The 20,513-nt window shown below is 40.8% G+C and overlaps 1 protein-coding gene across 4 annotated transcripts in view; it reads right to left on the bottom strand.

Annotated features, from left to right (window-relative positions):
- Positions 1-20,513, bottom strand: part of NFAT5 (nuclear factor of activated T cells 5) — a 62,350-nt gene that overhangs the window by 28,737 nt on the left and 13,100 nt on the right. For 3 of the 4 annotated variants that reach the window (XM_075189105.1, XM_075189107.1, XM_075189106.1), the window contains exon 2: positions 6,344-6,469. In XM_075189105.1, coding sequence (XP_075045206.1) covers positions 6,344-6,469 — 126 coding nt within the window. Of the gene's footprint in view, positions 1-6,343; positions 6,472-20,513 lie in introns of those variants that run through there. The other variant, XM_075189108.1, reaches the window with a different exon arrangement.

Genomic DNA, 20,513 nt, shown 5'->3' with positions numbered 1-20,513 from the left:
CACGTATGTGCATAACTTATTGTCAGCAGAAAACGTTTTCTCTGCATATCCAACGAGTAAGAGCAGCCATACAGCATACGTCAATAATGATCGTAAGAGAGAAAAATTCTCCGGGTGGTTAAACATTATACACTATATTAACGTGCTTTTAGAAGCAAGCACATGGGTCATATTGTAATAACTTCAAGAAGAAGTGTTCATATAAAACATAACGTGCCTGAATAGTGTCCATAAATTGAATAGAATACGATTACTCTTCCGGTATGGTCAGAGATATTTTTTAAAAGGCCTATTTCTCCAAACAGGCAAAGTTTGACACATAATCTGGCATAAGTAGGTGCTTTATGTAGTAATTCATGGCTGTCACAGAAAGAAGCCTATTTGCTTAAACATAATACGAGACTGTGTAACCAGCGCATTGTGGTACCGGTAGTGTGAATTGCAACAGCAAGTAATCGGATTAACAATCTTAAGGACTGCTACAAATCCCACAGGACAGATAAGGGCGGCTACACCCATGAAAGGCACAAAAGACAGATATCGAACCAGGTCACCCCTTACAATACCCACAGCAACAAGCAAAGTGGCCGCAAATCTGCAGTCAAAACTTATTGTGCCAATTTGTTTTTCCTTTGCTCCATTATTTTGTTTTTCCTTCATATTGTGAAGTAGAAAACAATAAATAAAAACATTATCAAATGAACATTTTACCAACATTCATCATCAATCCACTATTCAAAATAAACAAAAATAAAATAAAAAAAATAAAACGAAGAAAGAGAAAATAAATAAAATAAAAGGCTTAGGAAGAAGTCTGAAAACGAGACCGACCTACAACCCTGGGTGAGTTTGGATGGGTTTTTAGTGTCTCTGGCAATATTTGTCTTCACTATTGATAGACAGACATAGTCACACAACCCACCACACGATGCCTGCCTCTGAGTGGCCGAGCTAGAATGCAAGTTAACTGTATTAATAGAGAAAAAACAGCTAGCATCCCAGCAGATATAAAAAAAAGCAATCCAATCATCACATGGAATTTCTAGGTCAATCTGACCATTGTTTTAGTCTACATTCAGTCGGAAATATTTTAGTTTCCACATTCACACCTCCCTCTCCCCTAGACACAATGAGCACCTTAATACACAGGCAAAAAAAAACATATATATTAATATTAGTTGTCATTTACGGTAGCTTCTGAGAAATATTTACATTCATGTTAGACTAATTAGTCTGCACAATACACACTCTATGTCCTGTTGCCTCAGCTTTCTCTATCAACTTCCCCCACACGGTATGTTTTGTAATTGGCTGCAGTTAGGACGGTAAATTTAAAAGAAACGTTTAAGAACATGCTGCTTTTATAAATCGGGTGGGAGCTGCCACCTGGCAAATTAAAGGGTAACTAAACAAACAAAAAATGGTGTTTCCACAGCTATCCTGATATTTCACTGCCAGCTTTGTTAAAAAATAAAGTGAAATTGGGCAATCACTCTTTTTATTAGACAACAGAGGAAGGTCTGAGACAGAACAAAAAGCTTAACTTGCAAAGCAGAGTATGTCAGTTGATCTGCTGTGTGATATCACTGGCCTTGCCAGTGTGTATAAAGTGGGCTGTTACAGGGCATTTCTGTTATCTTGGAGGCTTGCTAGCCAATCTCCCAAGCAATGGCTTTCCACTTTTACAGAAGCATTACTTTCCTAAATTATGGCTCTCTCTAAATATTAGAGCAGGAAGTTTGCTGACAGATTTAGTCCAGCGTAAACATAGAATTTATTTCCAGTATATTACTTAGCTGTAGAACACACAGGCTTTTATAGATACTGAAGTCTTTTTTTCTTGCTCTTTAAAGATCACACAAAGACCTTTGCCCCTTATAGACCATCTATGATCATGACACAACAGATTTCTAAAATATTTTCCTTTAAACAAAAGAAGCAAACATGGAAATAACCTTGTCTAACTCCATAGGCAAAAAGATGCATTAGATACTAGTGATATAGTGATACTATAGAATGCACCTCCAAAATTATTTTTGGATTATTCTAACCATGATACGTTTAGAGATCCAAAGTGGTTGTGAAGTTATATTCATAAACAAGGGATTGGAATATATGTAATCAATCTGGTTTTATGCAACAAGAGACCACAGACTCTGTAATATCATCTAGTGCAAGAGGTCTTTAGTTTTTAAGTGGGTGGGTATAGTATGACCAGTAGCCAAATCGGTTCATCAGAACTGTTCACTATTTCAGGAGATTAATCTTTTGGGAGGCAGTAATCTGTCCCCTCACGTGATTATATTAGTGAGGACAGAGCTGCCTGTGACAGGGACAGTGTTATGATGAGAGGAGGGGAATGGGAGCAAGCAAAAAACAAAACAGACTGGGAGTTAGACAGTAGAAGGAGGCAGAGCAGGGTCCCCTAAAACAGAGTAGCGAGAAAATGCTTCCGTCAAACTTATTTAGGACGATAGACGTGCGAAGCACAACTCTATATGAAACAAGTTTCGTACATCCAACTTGTCAAATGTATTTGTCTGAAGATCAATATAGTATAATGTTTATGTTATTAAAGAAGTTCTCGTGGATTCTGTTAATGCAGAGTTCCTCATTCAGTAGAGTGTCATTGACTTTGTCTCTTTCCTACAATACCAAAAATCTCCTGTCCTCTTGTTCATTGGTGAGAATCTCCCCCACAATTGTTGGTGTCTGGTATATGGCAGGGAGCGGATAGGAGGTCATCAAGGCACGACATCATTTATTACATGTCACCACTAATACAACGGCCCTTTGTTTTCACCATCTCCGGAGATTGAGTATTAACCAGGAGGACAACGGCCATTGGGATCTTACTGCTTAATAATTCATATTAAAAAGACGGCTATACAAATGCATAATATCTCTTAACAGGACTGAGATCTAGTAGTTTATGGGGACACGCAAGAGTTCAATCATCCTTGTTATGATCAGGTTATACGCCAAGTAATTATTCTCACAGATGTCCCGGCTACAACATACCAAACCAAAGTGTGGTAAAACGATAGCTAAAATAAAAAGCTAAAACAGATAGCCACTGTTTTATCCTTGACCTGTCATTATGACTTGTGCTCAGCATAAACTATACGACAGATGTCCAAACCACAGAACCTAGTCAATAAAATGAAACTATTATTGTCTTGTGTTTCAGAAGTTTTTATTTGAACATGACTTCTGGATGTTACATAACAAGACGACGGGCCAAGGACTAGAGCCTACAGCTCTCGGATCACTGGACGGTAGCGCAGTCACCCCAATGGGGTGTCTATTGCAGACTACCTTCCTTTTGCCTGCTCTCTGGCATATTTTTAGGCCTTATGGACCTGCCGTGCCCCAAAAGACATCGTACCATGTCCCCACAATGACGTCTCATTGGCTCCAAGCCATTAGGCTCCACCCCCTAGCCATTGTAGGGCGAGACCACTGTCAATCATGAAGATGATGAGGGGCTTGTGAGGACAAACGGGAATTGTGGGATAGAGACAAAGACAATAAAACAACCTTTTCTTAAAAAGGTCATTAAAAATTGTAATTATATTGCCTTCTTTTCTCCATTAAACGTCATATAATGAAGGAATGTGTCATTTCAATGGCTTAAATGTTCTCTATATAGTCTATTAAATATATGGATTTTGTTTATTTACTACAGAATATAAACCCAGTAATGATGTTAAACTAGTGCATCAGGTCAGATCTGGGAAAGTTCTACCATCTAACCTGACTAAGAGCCTGTTGATCTCATGCTAAGCAACAGTGTTATTCACTGTGCTTCTGTACCTTAGTACCAAGTGCCCCGCACTCTACCACGCCGTTACTACTAGCTGAATCATGCAATCTGATCAACAGACGCCGGCGTCACAATATGCAGAACGTCTAAATCACATTCCAAAGTGACAAAGAAATCTACACGGTTGCTGTAACAGTTAGAGACAATAGATTATTTCCTGTAAACAGCCAATAAAAATAAACAATGGATGCAATGTGTTTATCTCAAACCAGTATATATTTAAAAAAAAAAAAAAAGAAATGATATATTCTGACCAGACAATAAATAATTTCGGCATGCTGGAGTCTTCTATTGAAGCTTTTCAAAGTGAAATCTTAATGATCGATCCAGTCAGATACCCGGCCAAGCAGTTTTTGCTCAGATGGCTACTTTCAATCAAAAGGAATATGAAACCTTCTCCCAGGGCATACTATCAAGGCAACGAGATTGTAACGAGCAAAGGAAACAAAAACATTATAATTCTCATTTTTATTCTTTGCCTAGTCCTAGCAGTATAGAAATTATCTTTATTTAATGTTAGCCCTCTCAGACCTTTGCAGTTCCCTGTTCTACATATACTGCTGAAAGAGGGGAACTAAGAATAAAATAATTTGGTCTGTGACATAACCAATGCGGAAATTTCGCATTTTAAAGAAAAAATATATCCTAAATAGTTGTTTAAAGCAGCGAAGTATAAATGGAAACACTTTTGTTTCTGGAAAACAAACACATTCCAAAACCTTCCCTGCCAAGGGTAATGTTTCCTTTTCAGTCAGCGGGCCACGTTTATTTTAACTTCATATATAATACTTTTTATTACCCCCCCCTTCCCCAAAGTGAACTTCAATCCAACCGCTCCACGACGGCGCTGGAATGTCAGAATTGATTTAGTAGGTTAATCATCCCGCGCACATTCTGTGATAACCACAACTGATAAACGTAATCTCATAATTACCGTCACTAACCGCAGCCAATATCAACAAGATACATTATTTTTAGCTTATTCCAAACTGGGTTTGATTAGCGGGAAAGCATGGAGGCAACGGACAATACAATTCCATGTAATGAATTAGGCTATCTGTATTACATTTTTTTAAAAAGTTAGCAAGCAATACAATAGACATTTTTCATCTGTGGGCTTATTGGGAGATTTCAGCTCAGTTGACAATTTGATGAATCTGATGTCTTGCGACTGGTTGTTGGACACCAGAAAAGGTTTTTTTTGAAAGAGGTATTGGAATGAATCAGTCTGGAATAACACAATAAAACCACAGATTTGGAGGAAAACTGCTGGCGAGGACAGAACAATGAGCAGTGCTGTAAAGTATTATATGTCATGTGAAACGATGGTGCTGGAGTAAGGCGTATGTAGGATTCAGTTCTATCTTGGAGACGGTGCCAGGTTTAGAATATCGCTCTGCGGTTCTAGAACATAAATCAATAGAGAGACCACAGAGTAGATAGAAGACATTTTATAAGCTGCCTGGCTGGGCTGGTTGTGTATGCAGAAAGAGTTATTTATAAACATGTGGTTGGGTACGAAACATGCAGCGTATGCAAAGTATACTTCACATTTTTTCTAGTGGCTTAAACTAACTTGTGTATTAATAAATACCAATGTGCCCGTATGTAAAGCAGAAAAAGTCTCTTAAAAATAGAAAATATATACAACATGGCTCATATATGTACGGCTTCACAGACCTCCTCAATACGCTCAGTTAAGACCATGTTATGTCTGTACTTTCGTTTTAAGTGATCTAAATACTGTAGTCTATGGGCAGACATATATAAACCGGCATAGTCTCACTCTGGTCTCCAAAGGGTCATATAGACCACAAAACTGCCTTGTACATATAGGAATTTCAGATGAATTAAACAAACAGAACAGCCTAAGTCAGAAGTTCTGTATAAACGCAGCAAGTTGCCAAACGGGCAAAAAGCAGGCACAGGGGTGGTTAGACCAAGGAAGAGCCGTTAGGAGGTAATATAACAGGATTTTATAACTATTTAGAAATGGAGCACACGGACTGCCAATCGGTTCTCCAAATCCGGCAAAGTCATAAATACTCTTTTTTGAGCTGTTTAAACGGGACCTAAATGGAGAAACCCAGCACATATCTACTGCAAGAGAAATACATTTATTGCATAAGCCATCCATTTAACAAAATATCAGCATGCATTTCTATTTTATAACAGCAGTCTGGCTTGGTTCACATAATTCTTTCTGAATATCAATATTATGCATTTCTACAAGTATACAGCTCCAATAGTTAAAGTGTCAAACAACACACTGAAGCAGGCGACTACTGTTCAGGTATTTGGAAATCCCAGGGGCATTGGTTGGGTTAAATTCTTCAAATCCTATTTATTGATGTATTTTTGGATGTCAAGGCATACGCCGCACTCAACTTTAACAGCACTGTTCATTTCAGCCAGCGGTAAAATGAAATATAAAAAAAATGGGGAAAATATAAAAGGAAAACAAAAAAACAATGGCACATCTACAGAAGACGGATAAAAGTGAAATGATATGCGTACCAGCAGCAACTACAGCTGGGGGAGGCGATCCGGCCTCACCTCCGCTTGTCTGACTCATTGGGGTGACAGACGTCTCTCGGGAGGAGGGCAACTGCAGCTCCTTTGGGAGAAGGTCATAAACGGATTCTGGAAAGAAGAACAAGCAGACAGGTCAACGTTGAAAAGTGAAATGTATATCTGGTTTGCTTTACTAAATACATTCTACAAGAGAGCACAAGAACATGTACTAAACAAGTAAAGACGTCTCTTTTTACCAAACACTAGCGTGTGATATTACTGCATGACTTTGGAGAAACGGAATTATGTTTTGAAATTTGCACATTCACACCTAATGACTCAGATGTTAAAAATAAAACAGTAAGAGCTATGAATCTGGGATTAACTCGTGCTTCCAACCGTCAATGAATCAACTTCAAAACCAAATTATAGACGCATACAAGTCTCGGCACCAATTATCACTGGCAAAACCAAACAAGTTAGTAACATCCCTACGGTCACTTAAAGCTATCCGCCATGTATACATTTAGTATGGCAACAAGGCTGTAAGACAATTAAGATGAGGAGACCAAAATCTGGTTTCATCGGGAGCCAAAGCAAAAGTCTTGTCTGAGGATAACACTGTCCATAAAGTAATACAAACATCCCCGAAACCTGTTAGGCCCCTGAAAGACCAGATTTCCAAAATGTGGCGAGTGACCAGACTAGGTACAGATTAATAGCGTGTGTGGCTAGCCGACGTGCAAGTTAGTCCCATAGATTGTAAGCTTGCGAGCAGGGCCTTCTCACCTCTTTGTTTGTTTTACCCAGTTTGTTTATTAGTTTACTATGTTTGCCCCCAATTATAAAGCGCAACGGAATATGTTGGCGCTATATAAATAAATGATGATGATGCTCCCTGATGTGACCTTGAAAGTTCAGCATTATTAGTAAAATCTCTACACTTGCAGAAGAATAACACTTTCATTTCTTGATGCTTCCCCCCCCCCCCCAATAGCAAACTTAATATTGCCATTAGGCCTAACAGCCTTCCCAAAGGCCAGTGATCACAACTGATCCGAATGACTTTAATCAGGTCTCACTGTGATGATCGGTACCTACAGTGCAGCATATGTGGGCCGCACTTCCTGCATCATTACTGATCCGCTACCCATAGTCTATTAGCATAGCACCAATTATCACCATCACCTGAGGAAACCAAGAAAGGAATCACAAAGGACAGACGATAATTGCATGCAGGGCTCCCAGAACAGAATGACAAAATATTCTCTCCCTGTTATGCATCCTTGCATTGAACAAGAGACTATGTTGGCCCAATATAAACATTAGTCATTAAAACTACTAATACTATTGTGGAGCTTTTCATTAATGTAAAATAAAGCAACAGCAAAGAAAAGGGACAATTATGTATAAAACAAGGAAACGAACATTTGTATGCAGCCAGAGAGTTAATGCAGTTCCTTACAGGAACAGTGATTGAGACATACGGACGGGACAGGTAGGAGATCTGAGTCAATTAGAAGGAAAGGGAGAGTCTAACCTCAGAACAATTAGCTACAGATTACTTAACTCTAATAACATTCTTATGTCAGCTTACGGCAGCTCTGACGCTCTACATCACCACCTACGTATTCATGACCACATTAAAGGACCATCGTGCCTCATCTGCCTGGACAAAACATACAATTACTACTGTATCATGCTACAGCACTAAGGAGATCCAGAGCCTGCTAGTTGCTGCTGAATATATGTAGTGTCATCGTATGAAGTCAGATGTGTACACACAAATATAGTACAACGGTGCGCATCAGAAAAGTGTTTGTTTTCCACTTGGCTACGTTATAAAGGATTTAATATGGTGAAGAGCTGAAGGTGAAATCAATAAATACATAAACCAGGAAGGTCCTGTGAACAATAAGGCTATTGGTAGATGTGATTCCATTATTTTCCTGCTCTCTCGTAACCCAACTGATCCCCAATGGTGACCAACTTCTACGCAATCCAGGCATATGAATCAACTGCAGAACCGCAAAATAACTTATGTTCTACAATTCAAATCCGCCTATGTTGATCCCACGATGTGGCAGAGGGTGTCGATATGTTCCCTTCCTCCCCATACAACCCCACCCCCCCCCCCCCCCCCCCGCCCCGACATACACCTGACTATATAGTTTGGTTGTTTCATTTTGTTTTAACTTTATTTTGGATTTCACGTTTAAATCTGTAAAATAAGACTGCACACAATGGTGCAAACATCCTTTAACATTTCATTCCAATAGTTTTTGTAGATTTCCTTACAATAGATTTCTTTATTAATTTTTTTCTGAAGATAAACATGATCCAAGTGTCTATCTGTATAAAAGCTGAATAACTCACGGGTGTGACTGGGATATGCATAATGTGTAGCAAAAAATATGTTTTTATTATTATTGCAGTACTGTGTTAGCCAGAAAAATCTATGTGATGTTAAATACTTTCGTGTCAAAAAAGACAAAAAGTATTATAGGAGTGATACCTTTATTAGCTAACCAAATATTTTTTATTATATATGCTAGCTTTCAGAGCACAGAGCCCCTTCATCAGGCAAGGTTACAAATGAATGACTGAGAAAAAGGCACAATATTTAAGAGCTGTTACATCAAGCAATTTGTACAGAGAAGGGAGGGGGAAATACATCATTAAGATAAGCTAAAGTAATAAAAAGGAGATTTTCGTTATGGATGGAAGAGTAAAAGTCCTACGAGTTCAGAGGTCTGCACTCTGCTGTGAAGTTTGTCCATGTAGTGGGTCATAAATCCAGGTGTTAGATTGAGTCCTTTAGTCAATGACTGGAATGTTCTTATCAGTTTGAATTCCCATATTTTTCTCTCCCTGTCATTTTAAAAAAGACCTTTCAGAGTACTTCCAGGTCCGACACTACGCCATGTCTTTGCCCCCCCAGGAGGCTCTTCGGGCCCCGACCTCCTTCGAGTACATGTGTTTACATTCACCTCTCACTAAAGGGATGATCTCCCAGATCTATAATTGGCTCATAGATTATACCTTTGATACTCCAGGCCGACATGAGCGGGAATGGGAAAATGACTTGGGTCCTCCTCCAGACGACTTATGCTGGGAGGAGGTCAGGGAGGGGATTGCCAAGAGCTCGATCTCTACATTAATTAAGGAAACTGCCTATAAAGTGTACTATAGGTGGTACTATACTCCTGATAAGCTGTCTCGAATGTTTCCTACGGCCACTCCGAGCTGCTGGCGGGAATGTGGCCAGAGAGGTATGATGCTACATATATGGTGGACCTGCCCTCGCATTGTTCCTTTCTGGAACATGGTTCTTACACTCATAAACTCTGTGTCAGAACAACAGATAAGTAAGGATCCCTGGTCATTCCTTCTCTCTCGCCCTATACCTGATGAGAGCGCGCCCTCTAACAAGCTAATCTCTCATTTTCTGGCAGCCGCTAAATCCCTAATAGCAAAGCACTGGAAAGACCCTAGGGCTCCCTCTATGCAGGAGTTACGGTCGTACATAGGACATGTCGCAAGCATGGAAAGTATAACGTGCTACCTTCATGATAAATCATATAACTTTGATAAGGTGTGGGCCCCGTGGTACTTTCTAGAAAGCCATAGCTGCCTTTCCAGTACGGCTCCTCCTCCTGCAGATGGAACATAGCTCTTGGGCCGCCTCTGGACCCCCCAGGCTGGAATTGGTGCGCGGATGGTGAGTAATGTCTGTATGCTACCCCTCTCTCGTGCAGTCATTGTAACTGTGTGCCCTAGCTTTTCCTAGCAATGTTCCAAGTTTGCGTGCCTATTGGTTTATTAGTTATATTGTTGACAATATTTGTGCCTTTCTACCCCCCACCCTCCCTCCCCTTCTCTTTCCCCCACCGATATAAAAGTATAAAACTCAGAGGAAACACTTTGATTATTAATATTTTTCTTGTCCAAAATGTTATCTGTACTGTTCCTGTTGTTTCCTCTACAAATAAAGAGTTTAAAAAAAAAAAAAAAAAAAGACCTTTCAGTATTAGGACTTTTAAATCTGTCATACTGTGTCCTGGTCCTGAGAAGTCTTTACCCACAGGGGTGTCCAGAGACTTCCTTATTGTGTGTCTGTGTAGATTAATCCTGGATTGCAGTTTCTGCTTGGTCTCTCCAATGTAGATTCCCTCAGGGCATCTTGTACACTGTATCATGTACACCACATTGGAGGATGTACATGAGAATCTGTCAGTATTTTATAGTGCTGTTGTGTGTTGAGTATGTGGACTGTGTATGTTGGTCGGACATGGGTGCAGGTTTTGCATTTTTTGGTTTTTGCAAGGGAAGGTGCCAGTCTCTGATGGTGATGAGAGGGCACTTCTAACGAGGAGATGTCTTAAATTTGAAGGCTGTTTGTATGAAAGGAGAGGTAAGTCTGGGAATATGCATAAATGAGGATGGGAAGGAAATATACAGGACCAGCTAGACAGTAAACGAGTCAGATACAATGTGTGTCCTTAAAGGAGGCAACCTGGTAGGCTGAGTAAGTTATACATATAAAGACTTGAGTTTAGATAGGTAGCAAGAGGTGAGAGAACGTTTAAACTACCCAAGAAAATTATACTTTGCAATGCACATTGCGTTCCCCTCCAAGAAGTTAGAGAGAGAGGTAAGGATGCCTGCTTTCAAGCTTACAACCATAACATGAACGGGTGACAGACCCACTTTAAGATTCTTTATATAAGGAGATATTTTTGCTGGCGAGAGCAACGTTAAGTACTCTATCAGGGGTGCAGAACCTTATCTGCTGAAAGCTTCAAAACAACGACAATAATGTTAAAAATAGAGTTTTGTCATATAACCCCAGCATCTAGTCCAAGAAAAAAAAAAAAAATATTAATGTAGTGAACACAAACATAGCTGTTAAATGCTTTCATTTTTCCAAACAAGGAAAACAGTTTGGCACCATGAAGTTCCCAGTTCCCTGAACGATAATCATGTTTGCATCCCGTTAATATTTTCGGCAATTTGATCATTTCCAAAGTATCCATAAACTTGGACAGTAAAGCGTGCGGAGGAGGAATGTAGGCTTGCGAGGTGAACCTAAACTTGGAAACGCGGTCCCGCTGGACTCATAATCCAGCAAGTATCAGCAATGACCAGCTTTTTCAGAAGGAAGTGGTGGTGTGTGGACAATCCCAGCAGAGCAAACAGTATTTAACCCCTGCCTGATCCCGAGATCTGGGACTAAAGACCAAATTAAAAACTGATGAGCTTATTCTGTGTTCCAAGTATCCCCCCCTTTCCCATTTAAGACATCTATAAAAGGGATCTTTAGCTGGCCGAACGCCAGGCTGGTTCTTTGAGGTTAGCTGCAGAAAATGTGACCCTTTGTACGAGATTGTATTCAGGAACCTTGAGAATGTTACTGAGAGTCAGTCCCTAGCAAAGGCTCAGATTAGTATTAATTCCAACTGAGCTCTGGTAGTCGTACCGTATAGTATGTTGTGATATATTTTAGTTTAAATACATAGATGTTCAGTAACATAGAATTATTACAATCTTACAAGATGCCAATGTCCATTAATTTATACATCCCATTAATTTATACATCTAATCCTATTTGGATTTTTAATATACATTTTCCCCAACATTAAGGTAGAATTTAGTTATTTTCAAAGGGGTTATTCACCTTCAATTGATCTTTATCCTATTCCACCTCCCGTTCAGTGTATGATTAGAACGTTAATGACCATCTACAGTTCACATTTCGGTGCTGACTGTTACTATTACTGGCGATTATCTTATTCTGGCTCCAGGCTGGTTATCTCCACAGCTTTTGTCACAGTTCCTATGTACCACTGTGGGACCTTCTCAGATACCGGAGTGAGTATAATGCGCCAGACTAAGATAACGCATTATAGTGTAATGTATACATGATATCACAGTATAGCCTGCAATAATGAGCCATGCCTGTCAAATTAACACAAGGAAGCAGAACCATATATGAACCAGCAAATAAAGTGGTCAATGCTGGATCCTTGTATGGCTGCGTGGACATTACTATTAAAGGGAACCCTAAAGGGTGTAGGAAAACAGGAGGAATGAAAAATGGGGAAAAAAAGAAAGGAGGGAAAAGAGGAGAGGAGAGGAGGGTCGTCCAATGGCTGCACCCACCACGTTGGTCATCTCAGGGGGCAGGGCTGTGCAACACTGCAGAGCTGGCCGTGTCTGTGTGGACCAATATAAACCTGCAAGTACCAAGCGTGCAGTTTATACTGTTACTCCTCCCGCTTACACGGCCATTCTAAAATGGTGAACAATACGTCAACCGGGAGCGCAGCTTTAATATGCAACACAAAGAGCATCATCAACATCACCATCTATTTATATAGTGCCACTGATTCCGCAGCGCTGTACACAGAACCAATTCACATCAGTCCCTGCCCCATTGGAGCTTACAGTCTAAATTCACTAACACACACACACACACACAGAGAGACAGACTAGGGTCAATTTTGATAGCAGCCAATTAACCTACCAGTATGTTTTTGGAGTGTGGGAGGAAACCGGAGCACCTGGAGGAAACCCACGCAAACACGGGGAGAACTTACAAACTCCACACAGATAATTCCATGGTCAGGAATTGAACTCATGACCCCAGTGCTGTGAGGCAGAAGTGCTAATCACTTAGCCACCGTGCTGCCCAATTCCAAAAAGAAAAAAACGTTTAAGGGTTTCTCCACAAAAAGAGGTAACAAACTACCTATACATTGCTCATGGTCAGTACATAATACATTACTCACCCCCGGCTGCCCACCACCCCCATTCATTCAAAAGCCTGCGTTTGTGTTCTCTATGCAGCTTGATGCCCAGAAGGTGCACAGAGGATATAAGAACGTGTGATGCCACCGGCCACATGAACACTTGTCAGGATGATGTACCATGAGCTGTCTGTGACCATATACCCGATAGGACTACCTGTGTCTCTTTAGGTGTTGTGAAACTACAAGTCCCAGCATGCTTTGCCAGCCGGTAACTGGTAAGATATGCTGGGACATGTAGTTTCACAAGACCTGGAGAGCCACAGGTTGTCCAGGCCTGTGGTAGGAATTCAGAAAGCGGGAGAAAGAGATTCAGGGTGCCTGTGTTATAGAGAACTCCTCTAACTCATCCACGTCATTGTGTTAGTACATGTGAGATAGTTTAAACACTCAGGATATTTATAAATACAGTGAAAAGTCACAAGAATTCTATCCTCAGGGTAAGGCTTTCAGCACTGACGTTTATTACTAAATGAATATTAATAAATATTAATCTAGCACAGAGGACCAGTTATGCAAAGATCAGTTATTAAACACATTCTATTCTTGATAAAATAGGCCATACAACTGTACTCCTCCTTTATGTCTATTTCCTGCAGCAACAAAGCATTAGGCATTATTTATATTAGCGGTTTGTGTGGACCAAAGACCCTGTAACCCCAAACTCACTGATCATTCAAAGCCGATCAGGAGCCGGTCCAGAACGTTGGCAGACTTCCTATTGTTTGATGATACTGAAGAACGTTTCTCACGTGCACAGTGCATGTTCCAGCCAGTACCTCAATATTTAACTGCACAGTAAATGGGTGGAGAACCGCTTATACGTCAAGGGCCTTCAAAAAGACTGCGTGGCCCTCTAACCTGCACATTACCCTTAATAAGTTAGAATAATACATTTGCCAAACACACATGCTTTCTCCTTCTGTCTCTGTATATAGATATTTTCTCTAAAACGCACAGAAAAATAAAAGCAGCCCAAAACTAACTAATCACCACCACATGCCCTAAATCCAACACTAGCCACACAATGCCCACACAGACCCCCGCATGCCACTCAGACCTCCCACTTGCTTTAAAATGCCCTCAGGATTCCCCACATATCCCTGAAACTTCCCACATGCCGCTTACATCCCAACCCACACACCAATTACCTAATGGTAACTAATTAACAATTAATTACCACTAATTAATGCCACCCTATCACGTGGCAAATATGGTTTAAATATCTGTTGTTGTTTTTTTAATTATTGATTTACTTTACTTAGTCAGTAATAAAGTATAACAATACATTTAAAAAGTCAATGTAAGTGAAAATAGACCATGGTTCACCAAAGTCACATGTAACATAAGACCACTAGACATTATAAACCTTAGTTTGTCTAGTATAAAAACGCCCTGAATACTCCATAGCCAAGGTAGCAGCTGCCCCCCAATACCTCCTAATCCACGTCAACACACACTAAACAAATGCCTTCCCCGTGTTCTGCTAAGAGGAAACGTACAGACTCAAATAGAAGAAGAATTTAAAATACTGTCAATATACAACTTTGTAAAAACAGCAACAACCAGTTCTATAAACTCCAAATGACCCACAATAACAAAATAACACAAGGAGATACCAAAGAAAATATTTCCCAGCCATGTGATGATACAGTTTCTGCAGTCAGACTGGATTTCATGGTGAGAAAGTGTTGGAAATACATGAGGTTATTGGAGCCCTTTGCAGACGTCATGACCAGCTCGATGGTAGTCTGCAGTTTAGTTTGGCTGCACTTGCTGTGCGCTTTGGTGTGATATTGTTATCGGTGGCCAACCATAATGGAAAATTGCACATTTACTGGTGAAGATCTCTCATGTCCCAAACCCATCATTAACAATGACAGCAATACATCTCAGTTATAGCAAATGACCAATGTTTGACGGTACCAACCTCCCCACATTGAAATTATACTGGTAGATATAGTGGTTGATGAAACGTTCAGAAATTTTAATTTGCAGTAGACCAACATTTACCAGGACCCTAAAAACGGACATCTCGTGCCGAGATAGATTACAGGTCTAATACTGGACAATTCTCAGAAGCAAGGGAACCAAAATATTAACATAATTAAAATATTGCAATGGGACTTTTTATTTTTTCTTTCTTTTTTCGAGGTGGGAGGGGGGTATTGTCTATAGGAAACACCTCTTCTATAGCTCAATAAAAAGGACACATTGGCAGCTAAGTTCTGTGCCATACTTTACAGAAAAGGTAGACTTGCTGTAAACCAGCAGCACAAACTATGCTATATTATTGTATTTGACGGGTGAAAATACACAGTTACTATTCCCAGTTGTTCGAGGCGAACGGTCTGTGCAAAACACTTCCCGAGAACTTTCAAGGCGTTAAGCTAGCTGGGCCATTCTGGCGTTAAACCACCTTCCAGTCAAAATAAACGCTGCCTTTTCATAACAGACGGTGCATTGAAAAGACCAGAAAAATCCATTTGGTCACCACACGTGACTTTCCGCTCCTGCTTGTGTGGCAGACCAAGTTTTGATTGAAAGACTGGAAATCCCAGAAGCCCTTGGCATTAGGAAGGGGCTGAAAACGTGGAAGAGGGAGAAGACAAATGACAAAAATAATCTGCGTAACAAAATGGGTCATACGATATATAGATCCTTCCAGCAGAAAAGTGTTAATTATTAAGAAGTGTGAAATTAAGCTATTTAAACATACTCTGGGGGTAATAAACCGTCTTCCCAGTCAGTCTGAAAAAGCACATGTGATAAAACTATCTAATGTTCAATAAAGGTATGAAGTATATATTTCTGTAAGTTATAAAATGTTCCTTTGCTTTGTCTGTAGTGTTCCGTCAGTTATTTATTCATTTTTTCCAATTAAGCGGAGAAGGATATGAAGAGGAGAGTGTCTATGACTCCCAGATCTAAAATCACTGAATGAATAACTGGTCACCATGACACTATGATTTATTAATGGCATTCACAAAAGAAGACTGGCAGAAGCGGGTTTAGTAGATGCACGCAGAAGGGTAGAACTGTGCTAAATAAGCTGTCACCACAAACTCCGAACTGCGCCAATACAAAGCCAACACCGCAACACCGGACCTGGATTGGTGGGAAGTCCGTGACAGCCGGACCTGTTGGGAGAAATCCTCTGGATTTGGTCTCCAGTCCTCCATACCTAGCATGTAAAAACATAGAAGTTACTACCAATATCTCCATCATCAAACTGGGAGCGCAGGGCTCTAGACTCTGTCAATGGCCAATAGACTGATCATGTAGATCCCCAATGACATTAAAATGGGTAACTATTGTTTCCAACCAAAATAGGTTTCACCACTGGAAACCATACAGTGCCAGCCTTCTATTGGCTAATAGTCTATAAGTGTATCACATGCTGGCCTTGTACTGTGGAATGCTGGGTAGCAGTGTCCTATAGCCCTGGTATCATAGTGCTCACTCGGTATGGTAGCAGCATGATAAAAACAGACATGTACTACAAAAATGTAGATGTCAGAGACACAATTATTACTATCCAGTAGGAAATCGTTAATATTTAACAGGTTTAATCAAACAATAAAAGATGATGATGTGATTGTTTTGTCGAAAGCAATAAAGTATAATTGTGGGTCAAGTCCAGACTTGCTATCTGGTCATAGTAACAATACGGAAATGGAAAAGCGCTAAATAATCACCAAATATTTTAGGTTGCTACTATCTGCACAACCTGTAATACAAGAGCACATAGACGTTCAGTAACAGTCTACGAAACATCACCCTGTGTCAACTACACTAATCTGCTAGGATAACAAACCTCTACTACAAGATAGTAAGTATGGCCATAGGCTCAAACTGTTTCCTGTTTTAGAACAATGAATCGACTTCATCCACGATTAGATACATTTCCAAGTAAGGCACACGCGATGCAATGATATATTTTTATAAGAATGAACAATCACTCTAATCCTCTATAATGGCTATAAACCAAACTAGGGGTTTGTTACGGCCATCCTTGGTCTGTTCTGTGTCATATTTTCAGACATACTCTTCTTGTCCCAATGACATAATATCATATCCAGAAAGAGGTTTATCTGCTGCCCACGGCCACTGGGCAATAACCTTACGTCGGGCCTAGCCAACCTGTGGTTCTCCAGGTGTTGTGAAACTACAAGCCCCAACATGATTTGTCAGTAGCTAGCCCGGTATGCTGGGACTTGTGGCTCACCGGGTGTTGGGAAACTACAAGTTGGCCATGTCATCATCATCAAGAATTATTTATATAGCGCCACTAATTCCGCAGCGCTGTACAGTGAACTCACTCACATCAGTCCCTGCCCCATTGGAGCTTACAGTCTAAATTCCCTAACATACACAGACAGACTAGGGTCAATTCGTTGACAGCCAATTAACCTACCAGTATGTTTTTGGAATGTGGGAGGAAACCGGAGCACCCAGAGGAAACCCACACAAACACTTGGAGATCATACAAACTCCACACAGATAAGACCAAGGTCGGGAATTGAACTCATGACCCCAGTGCTGTGAGGCAGAAGTGCTAACCACTGAGCCATTGCGCTGCCCCAAGTCATTCTATTGTGAGGGCCTTGTACACAAGAGTAAGACCGATGGGAGGGCTTTGGGAGGAGAGAAAGGGATTATGGGACAGAGAACAAAACAACAGCACAGTACTGAATGGTAAACAATAATTAGTAACAAGTTACAGACACTAAACAAAATCCTACAACGCAAGAAGGTACCTACTTTAAAAAAAAAGAAAAAGTGTATTTGTATTATTCAGCAGTAAGTATTATAACCTGTCAGTATGAAAAACGACTATGAAAACTGCTTGCTCTCTGTGCACATTAATTTAACCCTTTGTTGTCAGGGGCAATTCAGCTGTGGAGAGGTTAAAGTACCCCATGAGGAGCCAGGCGATTTCTAAAGCCAACGAAGTATCTGAGGAATGCAGGGGATGACTATACGCCAACAAAACGCTAAAGATTAACAACGCAACATCCCCTCCCTTATAGCTCTTTACCAATGCACAGCGAGAGTCTTAGGGCTGAAACCTGCATTAATGTTAAATAATCTACGTTAAACAGTAACTAAGGCAGGGGAGCAATAACGTGAACGTGATAAACTATTCAGTGTCACCAGTTCTTCAAAGACTGCAGTATGTACACGTACACACACGGGTCTCAAACATGATCAGGTTTCCCACGCACATTTATGATGAAGACTATTGGACGCACGGGCCCGATTGATAACACAGATGACCGTGTTGTGGACACAGTAACAGACACCAGCGTCAATAAGAGGAGAATCGCAGACTGCACGTCTGTGTCACTTGTATTGCACAAAGCTCTTTCCAAAACATACAAAGGTTTGGTTACAAAACACCACAACGCTTAGTGTATTTTAGGAGATGCTCTGTAAAGCCGATCTTCTGTAGATATCCTTAACTTTTCTCAGGGGAAGTATTCTAATCACCTGGATCAGTAATGATCTTGTTTGTTCTCAGCCAAGGAAATCTTAAAATCTTAAATAACCTGTTGGCTGTATTTAAGGAAACTCTGCTGTAATCGGCTTGATATAGCGGGCTGCCAAATATGTTTGAGTGTGTTGTGACTAGAGACGCTCGGGCTCAGTTTTCTTAAAAACCGAACCCACCCGAACTTAGGGATGCGAGTAGGCTCGTGAGCCGGCTCTGTACTTCTGCGCGTCCTCTTGTTTGACTCGAGGCAAAACGTCATTGTTGCGTTGTCGGATCTCGTGGGTTTTGGATTTCATAAGTACCTCCCACCCCAGGAGATCCAGCGCCATTGCTCACACAGAAACAGAGGTAGCAGTGTTCTTGTCACTCTCCAGTCTCCAGTGACATTGCTCAGTACCATTGCTCACACAGAAACAGGGGTAGCAGTGTTCTTGTCACTCTCCAGTCTTCAGCAACATTGCTCAGTGCCATTGCTCACACAGAAACAGAGGTAGCAGTGTTCTTGTCACTCTCCAGTCTCCAGTGACATTGCTCAGTGCCATTGCTCACACAGAAACAGAGGTAGCAGTGTTCTTGTCACTCGCCAGTCTTCAGCAACATTGCTCAGTGCCATTGCTCACACAGAAACAGGGGTAGCAGTGTTCTTGTCACCTGACAGAAATTGACTGGAAATTCATGTTATTGAGGTTAATAATAATAATGTAGGAACAAAAAAAAACTAAAAGAGCAAAATTATGTGATCTTAGCAAAAAAAAAAAAATAGGGATCCAAAACCAAAACACGCAAGGGCAGTTTTGCCAAAACACGAAGTTAATCCAGATCCAAAACCAAAACACGGGGGTCAGTGAACATCTTTAGTTGTGACAATGGCAAAAGTATTACTTATTCTGTTAGCATGATCCATTAGTCTACGTACATGTATGAAGAAACACGTGCCACACGTGACATTGCTTACACTCAAGAAGAAGGGGTTTTTTTCAGTCTTTTTTTTCTGTGCTCTGTTTGTATGGGGGAATAAAAAGGATATAGTTAGTCTTGAGATGCCCACAGCTATTCTAGGCCCATTTTAGACCAAACTGGCCACAAACGTGTGTGTGTGTGGCCAGTAATTAGAGGAGCATCTGATCAAAGTCAAATCAGGACAGCCTAAAAATCTGGTTGGCTCGTACCTGCAGCTTGTTTGTGGTTATTATCCATTCACTGTTTTAATTGTTTAAATATTTCCTAATAAACCACTTGATTTATGACACTATTTTTATTATCGCTACTGTTTATTTACATAGTGCCAACCATAATACGCAGTGCTGTACAGAGAATACCTAGTCATTCACATCAGTCCCTGCCCCCATTGGCGCATAGACCAGCATGTGGTAACCGGAGGACACGGAGATAACACACACGCTCCCCAGATAGTGTCCTGTTTGTAGACGAACCCATGACCCTGACTCTGTGAGGCAGCAATGCTAACCACTGTGCCACGTGCTGCCCAGTCTGTGTGGCAGTGCAACTGGATTGGACAAGTGATTTAACTACATCTGCTATTGTATGGGCAGTGCTGGACTTTTTGCATTCCACCAAAAACAAACATAGCATTTTGAGAGAGTCTCACGGACTCCCGGGAGAGAGCGGATCTAGGTCCCAAACGCCGCGATTCACCCCGCCCCATGCTGTCAAATGACACGTTTGCGTCAATACATCATGGGAGCGGGTGCAAAATGACGCGCATTTTGGAGCCCCGCCAACCCCCCCTTCCCCCCCCCCCCATCACCTCCCCCGGCAGGCTCCCGTAAACCAACTTTCTAAAGCTGGTAAGTATGAGATAGCATGTTAATAACAAAATGCCACTACAGAGAGATGTAGAATTAGT

This window comes from Mixophyes fleayi, chromosome 10 (genome assembly GCF_038048845.1).
Source record: "Mixophyes fleayi isolate aMixFle1 chromosome 10, aMixFle1.hap1, whole genome shotgun sequence".
NCBI lineage: Eukaryota > Metazoa > Chordata > Amphibia > Anura > Limnodynastidae > Mixophyes > Mixophyes fleayi.
Note: the sequence above shows the minus strand (reverse complement) of the source record. Positions and strands in the feature narration are given on the sequence as shown.